We start from the raw sequence: 12,009 nt of genomic DNA, 5'->3' as shown, positions 1-12,009 counted from the left end.
ATAGATATTCTTTTTCATATTTTACATTCTTCATGGGATTTTATATCAGGTCTTCCTTTTAAGTTTTAGCCCTGTTACCATGATTCCCATAAAATGTTGAATAAATTTTTTTTCAGTATATTGTGTCTAAACATTTATGAACTTTTGTGCTTGGTGAACTATTATGAACTATTGTTTTTAATTCAACACTGACTTTTGAATTACAAGAAACCAATTGTATGAGCAAAATACTTCAACCCCAGAATTAACCTGTTAGTTTTAAGTTTTATAGACATGAAGCTAAACTTCAACAAAATGACCTGCATTATTTTATTTTTTTTATTTATGGAGTCAAATGTTGGGCTTTGCAGTATTTTGTCCATCTTTGCTTATTTGCAAACTAGTCTGGAAATATAGTTACCAGAAACGCTGGCATTAGTGGACATGGATAATTTTATTAATTCTTTGGTAATTTCTAATTTTTCAAACTTATTCTTTTTGAGTTGGTTCCTTTTACATAACCACCAATGCCTTAATCTTTATTAAATTCTCTTTATTATTTTTCAGAAAAACTTCTTAAGTGTTTTGCACTTATCAAAAAATAAATTAATAGAGTCATGGTGTTATGACTGCAATCTGCTGTTCTCCTCTTGGTGGCACTTTTTGAAAGCCGGGCTTTGAGGTCTGCAGCACAGATCCAATGGTGAGCGTTTAAGATTTGCACTGAGCCACAAGCTAAAAGAGGGGAAGGGAAAAACATTAACCATATTTGAAATGTTTTCTCTGGCATAAAAGTCCAATTTGCAATATAGCCATTTTAGCATTATAAGGTTGTAAGTGACTCACTTTTAAGATATCCTGAGTGACTGAACTTATATCTGGCATCTCTGGTGTGCATGGCTCTGTAGGGAACTTCACTCTGACTTTTGGAGTCGCAAGGCACCAATCCTGATTGAAGCCATCTTCAGGCATTGGGACAGGGGTCTGCTTCAGCTCTAACACATTTCCTGCCCCCGTCTTCATCCCAGAGAGACTTTCACCAGATGCATTTTTCTATTCATAGTTGATGGAAGGGAAAGCATTATCTGCATCTTAAGTGAAACTCAACCAATGCGGTTATAAGGTTATAATCATTTTTTTATGATTAAAAGATATCCACACAATTGCTTACAAAAGCAAGAGAACTCCCAAAAAGGGACTGCAGGGTCGGCATCTCAGGTATGGCCTCATCCTCATAATGTAGAACTTTTGGCATCTCTGGAGCATCAAACGAAGGAGCTCTGTTAGTGTTTGAGGGATCTGGTAGGCGAAAACTGTCCACCTGTGATCCCCTGTGCCTCTCGCTTTCTTCCGGCCTGTCGTCCTGTGAAACAGTAATTGCAGTAAAACCATTACACATTTTGACAGGTATTGTATGCGATCATGGTTTAATCAGTGTAATAAAAGTCTTGTGACAGATTTATACATCAATGACAAAACTGAGTTAAGGGGCACATCGCACCTTTTTTATTAGCTTGCTGACAAATGGTGTCTCAAATGCAGGGAGCTCTGGGGTAGAAGGACAGTTGTTAGGGCGAGGAGGAGAATCGAGATCATTCTTTCCTTTCAGTGGTGGAGAGGATGGCATCCGGTGCTTCTCAATCTTAAATCCCGGGGTGCAAAACACAGGAGGCTCTGGGGATTCCAGACTCTCTGAAATATTTAAACACAAATAAAAAAGGAGAAACTTTAGAACAAATTTAGAGAGCCAGCATCTTTTGTAATCAGTTTTTAACACACATATAAAGACATATTCAGGATTTCAGAGACCAAATGTAAAAGTTTGAGAATCAATTATTCAAACAACCATATAGGTTAACTACTAATCATAACTTATATATATATATATATAAAAAAAAAATCTAAATGATTTACCATTGGCAACACCTTTGTTAAGCACAGAAGTCTGACCATTCTCTGTTCTTTCACTGTGAAACACACACACACACACATTACACTACATAAACACAACCTTTCAAAATTTAGAATCAGTATTTTTTTTTTAAAACAATTCAAAATTTATTTCAACAAGGACACATTAAATTGACCAAAAGTGATAGTAAAAACATTTTATAATGTTACAAAATATTTCTATTTCAACCATTTTCAACATTGATAATAAATGTTTCTTGAGCACAAAATCAGCATATTAGAATGATTTCTGAAGGATCATGTGACACTGAAGAGTAATGATGCTAAAATTCAGCTTTGCCATCACAGGAATAAGTTATATTTTAAAATATACTGAAATAGAAAACAGCTATATTAAACAACAATAATAATATTATTACTGTATTTTTTAATCAAATGCAGCCTTGGTGAGCATTCAGGAAACACTTTATTTTACAGTGTCCTTGTTAAACCTTACATGTAGTTACTGTAGTAATAAGTATAAATTATGCATAATTACATTCAACTAACCCTAAACCAAATTAATATTACTCAGTACTTAAATGTATAATTACAATAACAAGGACACCTTAAAATAAAGTTAGAGACTTCTTTCAAAATCATAAAAAATGTTTAGTGTATATTCTATGTATATAATGTATGTATAACTTTTAGATTGTCACACACAATCACTATAATGAGATGCGCACTGAAAATATTAGTGCAAAAAATAAAAATATAAAAAATATAAATATAAAAATATAAAAAATATCTCAAAATTTGGTGCAAAATGTTGTAAAGCTGTGAAGATTCTAGCCACCATCACTTACTCGTAAATTTGTAAATTCGACAATGCTGTTACTTAGACAGCATTAAATCTTAATTTTGTGACTTTAAAAATGAAGCACATTTTCAAAGTGGCATATTCATGCTTGAGATTTTACATTCACAACCAGATATAGTGTACCTGCAGGACTTTGGTGGTTTCTTGTTGAACAAATCCATGGTAAAATCATTGTTCCAGCACATGGTATACTCAGAGATGCCGAAATCCTCTAGTCTTGGGGTCAGAGCATCCTCCTCCATACGCAGGGAGCACTTGGGTGTCTTTGGCTGCGGTGGATGCATGTTCATGACAAACGGTGGTGGTGACAGAGCCACAGCTGGGACAGGAGCGGCACTGAGAGGCTGCTCTGCTTCACCAAGCACTCTTTGGAACTGAAGTGCAGACAGACCAAAATCAGAGAGCTTTGGTGTCCGCAGCTGGTCGACGGGTGGTGGCATCTTTTCAGGTGTCTCTGACTGCTGAGCCTCTTCACAAACTCCTGGTCTCATTCCTTCATCTTCCTGCATGGCATCTGACTTTTCTGCATCTTTCTCTGCTTGCTCATCTGTCTCTTTTGTACCATTCATCTCTAGAATAGTGAGCAAATGGAACAACATATCTACTGAAATATACATGAATTGTACTTAAAACAAAAAAATAAACTATTTTAATAATCAAATAGAGATAATAAATTGATATAAAATCCAAACAGAGGCAGCACTGGGATGTTAACATTCTCTGAGGTGATAAACATTTACCTGTATACCCTTGTCTTGCTTTTCGTGGTCTGTAGCCATACTTCTCATAGTGTTTCTTCAGCCTGTCTATGTCTTCTGTGGTCCTCTGCTTCAGCACCAAGCATCTTCTGATGAAGCTCCTCAACTCAGTACTTGTTGAATCATGTGTAGCAACCTGATCTTGAACTTGCCGCTGCATATGATTTTGTATCAAATGTAGCCCATATTTAAAAATTAACTGACCATAACTGAACATACACATACCTTGAGTGCTCTGACTTCAGAGTGCAGCTGGTACAGTGCCTGAGCCCCATTCTCTTCATCCTCTAAACAACCACAGATCACATACACCAATGGATGCAAAATTATGACCTGATCATTTTATTAATAACTTTAAAACATTTCCTGGCAATTTACCATCGTCGTCTTTGAGGTTTTGACTTGTATGCAGGAGATTGTTGCTTTCAGTCTCCAGATAAACAGTCAGTTTCCGAAGCTTTGCAAAGAAACGCTCTGAAGGATTCATGTTCAATGTCCCTCCGGTGTTTACAGCACGCAAACTGAAACGACAGTTAGTTACTATCACAATAAGAAAATCGTTTTTTAAGTAAAATAATATTGTTATATTACAAATATATTAATAATAATACTGGTAGTCCTTTTCTATAGGCATAAACAATAAACTATCACTGTTTTGGATTGCACGGCTATTTTGAAATAGTTACAATAACAAGTAAGTTATCTAATCACATTAAAAAAGCACAAGGAAGGTACTGTCTTGAGCACATTAATTTCAGAAACACAAGGGAACAAATAACGCACAATACCTTAACAGAAATACGGTGGTTTTATGAACTATATTCCGAACGCAACATATAAAAATACCTCTGAACTTTTGTTTCAAATTTCGCGGCACATCCGGGTTCGTTTTGACTGACTCGTTAGACTTGACGTACATCCAAACACCGTGAGACTCATTACTGCCACCCAGTGATGGTTTGCAGTATGGTTGTCATTTGTGATGGTGATTTCATACTCATTTCATTTCAGCCCTCGGAAGAAACAAATTCCGGTGTAAATCGAAGCAGTCAAATATTAATGGCCAGTAGAGTAAGGAGGAAGTGGTTTCAGCATAGGTTATTTTAAAATAACTACACTGCAAACGTTTTGTGTTTGCTGGGTTTATGTATTAATTTGTTTGGATTTAGGAACTATATTTTTAATGTGATTGCTTCACATAAAGGCATGTGAATTAAAATTGATCTTATGGTTGTTTTTAGATTATTATTATTTATTACTGAAGATGTTTTTGCAGATAAGATAAATCTAACTTTATAGCTAAAACATTAAGCCAGTGTTAAGTAGTGTGAAAAGCACAGAAATCATACATTTTTGGGATTGTTTCTATCTTCACGCGCCTCTGATCTGATTCTACCGTTTTCCTAATATCATTCTAATGTTTTTCTAATGTCATTTTAACGTTCCTATAATATTATTCTAACTTTGTTTTAACGTTCCTATAATGTTATTATAACATTCTCCTAACGTTAAAACGTTCTGGGAACCAAAAAATATTGTTAGTGGAACGTTAGAATAACGGTAAGAGAACGTTAGAATAAAGTTATAGGAATGTTAAAATAACATTAGAATAATGTTAGAGGAACGTTAGAATAATGTTAAGAATACATTAAAATTAAAGTTTGGAAAACGTTAGAATAATGTTAAAGGAACGTTAGGCGAACGTTCTTGAAACCAAAAACTAACGTTCTATTTCGGTTAAGAAAACTTTCCTAGCTAACCAAAAACATACCATAAAAACTAAGATTCTGGGAACCAAAAACTAAAAGTCTGGGAACCAAAGACTAACGTTAGAATAATGTTAGGAGAATGTTAGAATAATGTTATAGGAACATTAAAATAACATTAGAATAATGTTAGAATGATGTTAGGAAAACATTAGAAAAACATTAGAGGAACATTAAAATAACATTAGGAAAATGTTATAATAACGTTATAGGAACGTTAAAGCAGAACTAAGTAACTGTTTTTACCTTCATAAATAGTTTTCTAAGTCCTTACGATGGTTAAATGACTTGTAGTGGTGTTTGAGGCGAGCACTAACCCCCTCTGGCACGTCTACGCCAGAAAACAGCACTTGCAAGTTGAGCTGCGCCGACCCGACACAATCTCGCCTCATGTTCACGTTCACGCGAGAGTGACAAAATGCTTTACGGTAATTCAATAACAATGTATATATTATGACTGTATAAGACAATTTCGAAAATTACCCACCTCCAGAGAGATTTCTTGTACTGTATTTGCAAAACTACTGCGCTGGTGAGCGTTGTAGTCCAGAGCTGCGCTTGGAGTATTTACGACTTACGACGGAACCTTCGCAAATCTTACTGAGTTCCGCTTTAAAACAACGTTAGAATAACGTTATAGGAACGTTAAAACAACGTTAGAATAATGTTATAGGAACATTAAAATAACGTTAGAATAATGTTAGAATGATGTTAGGAAAACATTAGAATAATGTTAGAGGAACATTAAAATAACGTTAGAATAACGTTAGGAAAATGTTATAATAAAGTTAAAGGAACATTAAAACAACGTTATAATAATGTTATAAGAACGTTAAAACAACATTAGAATAATGTTATAGGAACGTTAGAATAACATAAGAGGAACATTAAAATAACATTAAAATAACGTTAGAATAACATTAGAACGATGTTAGGAAAATTATAGAATAACGTTAGAGGAAAGTTAAAATAACGTCAGAGGAACATTCTGGGAACCAAAGACTAACGTTAGGAGAATGTTATAATAATGTTATAGGAACATTAAAACAAGGTTAGAATAATGGTATAGGAAAGTTAAAATAACATTAGAATAATGTTACAATAACATTATAGGAACATTAAAATAACATTAGAATAATGTTAAAATAACATTAGAGGAACGTTAACTTTCCTGGCTAACCAAAAACAAACCCTAAAAAAGTTCTGGGAACCAAAATCTAATGTTAGAATAACATTATAGGAATGTTAAAAAAATGTTAGAATAATTGTCACGGAATGAAGGAAGGATGCAGATGCAAGTTAAATCTCTTTAATAGAGCTTCACACCGAAGGTAGTCAGATTCAACATACACAAAGAACATATAACAGTCAGCAGGAGAGTGGTAACACAGGGACGTCGATGGGCGGTGAAGATCCGTGAAGAGTGATGACCGAAGAGCAGTGTCCGTGAAGTAATCCGAGCGTGAAGTCCAGAGAGTAATCCAACGAGAACACGAAAACCAGGAAGCAATGAATCAAAGTCCAGTCCAGGGAAACACACAACAAGCAACACAGGAAACAACACGCGGACACCGTACAACGATCTGACAAACAAGAGATGAAAGACAAGGCGTTATATAGGCAGATGGTAATTGCTCACAGCTGCCGCTGATCAACAATCAGCGGCGACGCCCACACAAAACAATCAGGTGACACACCCACACCATCACACAGACACCAGAATGAGACAGCGGATTCATGAACCGTGACAGTACCCCGTCTCCTAGGAACGCCTCACGGCGTTCCCAGAACTCCTTACCTGCCGATTGTAATCATCGATAAGGGAGTGATCCAGAATGTCTCTAGCAGGAACCCAACTTCTCTCCTCCGGACCGTAACCTTCCCAGTCCACCAAGTACTGGAATCCGCGTCCCCTCCGCCTCGAGTCCAGAATGCGATTAACCGAATAGGTTGGTTCCCCGTCTACGAGCCGCGGCGGTGGGGGAACCGGAGTAGGCGGATTAAGATGCGAGTGAAAAACAGGCTTAATTTTGGAAACATGGAAGGCGGGATGAATCCTCCTGTACGCCGGAGGCAATTTGAGTCGGACTGCCACTGGGCTAATAATCTTAGTGACAGGAAACGGGCCAATGAATTTGGGAGCTAACTTATTGGCAACGGAACGGAGCGGAATGTTCTTGGTAGAAAGCCACACTTTTTGACCCACGACGTATACGGGAGGCTTTGACCGGTGGCGATCAGTCTTAGCCTTGGTGCGCGCCCTCACTTGCAACAGAGTCTCGCGGGCTCTGTTCCAAGTGCGGTGGCACCTCTGGACAAAGGCGTGAGCAGAGGGGACCGCGACTTCGGATTCCAGACTGGGAAACACAGGTGGCTGGTAACCTAAACTGCATTCGAACGGAGAGAGGCCCGTAGAAGACACTGGTAACGAATTGTGTGCGTACTCAATCATAGAGAGTTGTTGGCTCCAGGAGGAAGGATTCTTGGACGCCAAACATCGCAACATACGCTCTAAATCTTGGTTGGCTCTCTCGGTCTGTCCATTGGTCTGGGGGTGGAACCCAGAGGAAAGACTAGCCGACGCGCCCAGCAGTCTACAAAACTCCTGCCAAAATTTGGACACAAACTGGGGACCCCTGTCGGACACCACATCTACCGGGAGGCCATGTAACCGAAAGATGTGGTCTACGACAGTAACCGCTGTCTCCTTGGCAGAGGGCAATTTGGTCAAGGGAATGAAATGAGTCGCCTTCGAGAACCGGTCCACTACGGTCAAAACGACCGTGTACCCCTGGGAGGGTGGGAGGGCGGTGACAAAATCTAGAGCGATGTGGGACCAGGGTCTCAAAGGGACAGACAGCGGTTGGAGTAACCCATCTGGAGGGCGGTTGGACGTCTTACCAGTGGCACAAACCGAGCAAGCCAAAACAAAACTGCGGATGTCCCGAGCCATAGCAGGCCACCAGAATCGTTGCTTAACCAAAAATCTGGTTCGATTAACCCCTGGATGACAAGCCACGTTGGAACAATGCCCCCACTTGATGACGCAGGACCTTAACTCCTCCGGCACAAACAAACGGTTCGGTGGGCACCCGGGCGGAGGCATTACCCCTTCTAAGGCCGCCAGGACCTTCGATTCGACCTCCCATGTAAGAGTGGAGACTACTAATGTCTCAGGAAGAATACACTCGGGAGTGGACGGGCGCTCGGATGGATCAAAAATACGAGATAAAGAATCGGGCTTGATGTTTTTGGAGCCCGGGCGGTACGATAGAGCAAAGTCAAAACGTCCGAAAAAAAGTGCCCACCGAGCCTGCCTGGAGTTGAGTCTTTTGGCCGATCGAATATATTCTAGGTTCTTGTGATCAGTCCAAACGATGAAGGGCACCCCCGATCCCTCCAACCAATGACGCCACTCTTCCAACGCTAATTTGACTGCCAACAACTCTCTGTTACCAATGTCATAATTGCGTTCAGCGGGAGACAAACGATGAGAAAAATACGCGCAGGGATGCATCTTCTCGTCCGAGGGCGCCCGCTGGGAAAGAACTGCTCCTACCCCCACCTCTGACGCATCGACCTCCACCACGAACTGACGCGAAGGATCAGGGGCGATAAGAATGGGAGCCGAAACGAAGCGGCTCTTCAGTTTGGCAAATGCAACCTGAGCTGCATCTGACCACCTGAAGGTCGTTCGTGGTGAGGTCAAGGCGGTCAGAGGCGCGGCTAGCTGGCTGAAATTGCGAATAAAACGCCGGTAAAAATTGGCAAACCCCAGAAACCGCTGTAGGGCCTTACGGGAATCTGGACTTGGCCAATCCACCACAGCCTTAACCTTGTCAGGATCCATGCGAATTCCCTCGGACGAGACGATGTACCCTAGAAAGGAAACAGACTGTGCATGAAATTCGCATTTCTCCGCCTTGACAAAAAGCCCATTCTCTAGCAGACGCTGGAGCACTCGTCTGACGTGTTGAACATGTTCCTGGAGAGACGACGAAAATATCAATATGTCATCCAGGTAGACATAAATTAACTGATCAACCATGTCTCTCAACACGTCATTGACGAGTGCCTGGAAGACCGCGGGCGAGTTGGAAAGCCCGAAGGGCATAACCAAGTATTCAAAGTGCCCTCTAGGGGTGTTAAAAGCGGTCTTCCATTCATCCCCCTTCCTAATGCGGACCAAATGATAAGCGTTCCTCAAGTCCAATTTAGTGAAAACGGACGCTCCCTGCAACCTCTCAAAGGCTGAAGACATCAACGGCAAAGGGTAAGTATTCTTTACCGTGATGTTGTTCAACCCTCGGTAATCAATACAAGGTCGCAGAGATCCGTCCTTCTTCCCCACAAAAAAGAACCCCGCCCCCGCTGGAGAAGAGGAAGGGCGGATGAACTTAGCTGCCAGAGAATCAGAAATGTATTTCTCCATGGCCTCCCTCTCGGGAACAGACAGAGAGTATAATTTGCCCTTAGGCGGAGACTTACCCGGAACTAAGTCTATGGCACAGTCATAGGGACGATGCGGAGGGAGAGAAGCAGCACGGGACTTACTGAACACTTCCTTCAGGTCCAGATACTCCGCGGGCACGTTAGACAAATCCGCAGCCTTTTCCTGTAACACAGAGACAGACACAGTGGGACAAGCAGACTTAAGACAAGACCTGTGACACAAAGTGCTCCACTCGGTGATGGTGTTGAGTTGCCAGTCGATCCGAGGATTGTGCTTGGTGAGCCAGGGGTGTCCGAGAACTACGGGTGCTTGCGGTGAGTCCAAAAGCATGAACTGAATCCTCTCGTTGTGGTTACCGGAGGTGGTGAGGGTGACGTAATCCGTGATCTGAGAGATGTTAGGAAGACGTTGACCGTTGAGTGCGTTGACTGTAACCAGGTGAGTAAGTGAAGAGATGGGTAGTCCATGCTGTAGTGCGTAACTGGTGTCCATAAAGTTCCCCTCAGCCCCGGAGTCAATGAGTGCATTGCAGGTGATGTTGTGAGACGCCCATCTCAGTCTTACCGGGAGAAGAGGTGATGGTGAGGACTTCTCAGCGGAGATCCCGCCCGATAGTAGCCTCGAGTTTACTATCGGGCTTGGTCTTTTACTGGACAAGACCTGAGAAGATGTCCCGATGCTCCACAGTATAGGCATAAGCCCAGGGATCTCCGCCTTTCTCTCTCCTCCCGGGAAAGCCGAGCTCTCCCTACCTGCATGAGCTCAGGATCTGTGGCGGGACCGACCGTATTAGCAGCGCTGGCCGTCCGGCCCTCCGCTCCCTGTAGTCTGGTGCTGGGGACCTCCAAAAACTCCAGTTTCTGGAGGCGGGAATCCACCCGTAAAGCGAGATTAACCAGCCCGTTGAAAGTCTGAGGAAGGTCCAGGGTGTAAATCTCGCGGTGAATACGGCCGGCCAGCCCATGCAGGAACACATCCCACTGCGCCTCCTCGTTCCAACGGCACTCCGCCGCGAGGGTGCGGAACTGGATGGCATAATCCGCGACCGTGCGGCTGCCCTGCTTGAGTTCGGTAAGCTGTCGAGCGGCCTCCTTTCCTGCCACCGCACGGTCGAACACCCTCTTCATCTCGGCGGAGAGTGCCTGGAACGAGGAACAACATGGGTCTTTATTCTCCCACACCGCCGTTCCCCATAAAGCCGCCTTCCCAGTCAACAATGTAAGGACGAACGCCACCTTGGATTCCTCATGCTCGAATGTACGAGGCTGCAGAGAAAAATGCAGGGAACACTTATTCAGAAAAGCTCTGCTAAACTCTGGCTCACCGGCGTAACTCTGGGGCACAGGCAGGCGGGGCTCCGGTAGATCGCGTCGCTCCAGCGACGCGGGGGGAACAGGCGGTGTGGGTGGCGCAGTGGGAGCGCAAAGTTGTTGAAGTTCCCGGGAGAGCTCGGACACCTGTGTTACCAGCGCTTGGACAGCGCGTCCGGTGGAAGTGATGCTCTCCTGCTGCTGGTCCATGCGGGAGATGCTGTGGTTGATGAACTCCGTTAAAGCTGCTGAACTCGCTGCATCCATATTGGTCAGATCGTTCTGTCACGGAATGAAGGAAGGATGCAGATGCAAGTTAAATCTCTTTAATAGAGCTTCACACCGAAGGTAGTCAGATTCAACATACACAAAGAACATATAACAGTCAGCAGGAGAGTGGTAACACAGGGACGTCGATGGGCGGTGAAGATCCGTGAAGAGTGATGACCGAAGAGCAGTGTCCGTGAAGTAATCCGAGCGTGAAGTCCAGAGAGTAATCCAACGAGAACACGAAAACCAGGAAGCAATGAATCAAAGTCCAGTCCAGGGAAACACACAACAAGCAACACAGGAAACAACACGCGGACACCGTACAACGATCTGACAAACAAGAGACGAAAGACAAGGCGTTATATAGGCAGATGGTAATTGCTCACAGCTGCCGCTGATCAACAATCAGCGGCGACGCCCACACAAAACAATCAGGTGACACACCCACACCATCACACAGACACCAGAATGAGACAGCGGATTCATGAACCGTGACAATAATGTTATAAGAACGTTAAAATAACATTAGAATAACGTTAGAATAACATTTAACAAAACAAAAAGTAACGTTCTATTTTCGTTAAGTAAAATTTTCCTGGCTAACCAAAAACATACCTTAAAAAAGAACATTCTGAGAATCAAAAACTAACGTTCTGGGAACATTCTGGGAGCCAAAGATGTTAAAGGAACGTTAGAATAA

General features: G+C 42.2%; 1 protein-coding gene across 2 annotated transcripts; it reads right to left on the bottom strand.

Annotated features, from left to right (window-relative positions):
• Positions 1 to 405: 405 nt before the first annotated feature.
• ska3 (spindle and kinetochore associated complex subunit 3) lies at positions 406 to 4,408 on the bottom strand. 2 transcript variants are annotated; one of them, XM_067409177.1, is made up of 10 exons: positions 4,357 to 4,408; positions 3,889 to 4,031; positions 3,736 to 3,797; positions 3,493 to 3,664; positions 2,876 to 3,323; positions 1,894 to 1,946; positions 1,481 to 1,671; positions 1,151 to 1,342; positions 826 to 1,032; positions 406 to 714 (listed from the first exon to the last, which is right to left on the bottom strand). In XM_067409177.1, the coding sequence occupies exons 2-10, from the start codon at positions 3,995 to 3,997 to the stop codon at positions 691 to 693; spliced, it is 1,458 nt and encodes a 485-aa protein (XP_067265278.1). In that variant the 5' UTR covers positions 3,998 to 4,031; positions 4,357 to 4,408; the 3' UTR covers positions 406 to 690. The 2 variants fall into 2 exon arrangements, with proteins under 2 accessions (XP_067265278.1, XP_067265277.1); XM_067409176.1 differs by having other exon boundaries at positions 4,299 to 4,396.
• Positions 4,409 to 12,009: the final 7,601 nt, after the last annotated feature.

This window comes from Chanodichthys erythropterus, chromosome 14, assembly GCF_024489055.1.
Source record: "Chanodichthys erythropterus isolate Z2021 chromosome 14, ASM2448905v1, whole genome shotgun sequence".
NCBI classification, from domain to species: domain Eukaryota; kingdom Metazoa; phylum Chordata; class Actinopteri; order Cypriniformes; family Xenocyprididae; genus Chanodichthys; species Chanodichthys erythropterus.
This window is presented reverse-complemented; position numbering and strand designations above follow the sequence as displayed.

What these genes read in the sequence shown, in the direction of transcription:
- ska3 (XM_067409177.1), bottom strand. Translation starts at nt 3,997, where the DNA reads ATGAATCCTTCAGAGCGTTTCTTTGCAAAGCTTCGGAAACTGACTGTT. An exon ending in CTGAAGTCAGAGCACTCAAG is followed by an intron (nt 3,665 to 3,735) that starts GTATGTGTATGT and finishes AATCATATGCAG; the next exon opens with CGGCAAGTTCAAGATCAGGT. An exon ending in TCAGCAAGCTAATAAAAAAG is followed by an intron (nt 1,343 to 1,480) that starts GTGCGATGTGCC and finishes ACTGTTTCACAG; the next exon opens with GACGACAGGCCGGAAGAAAG.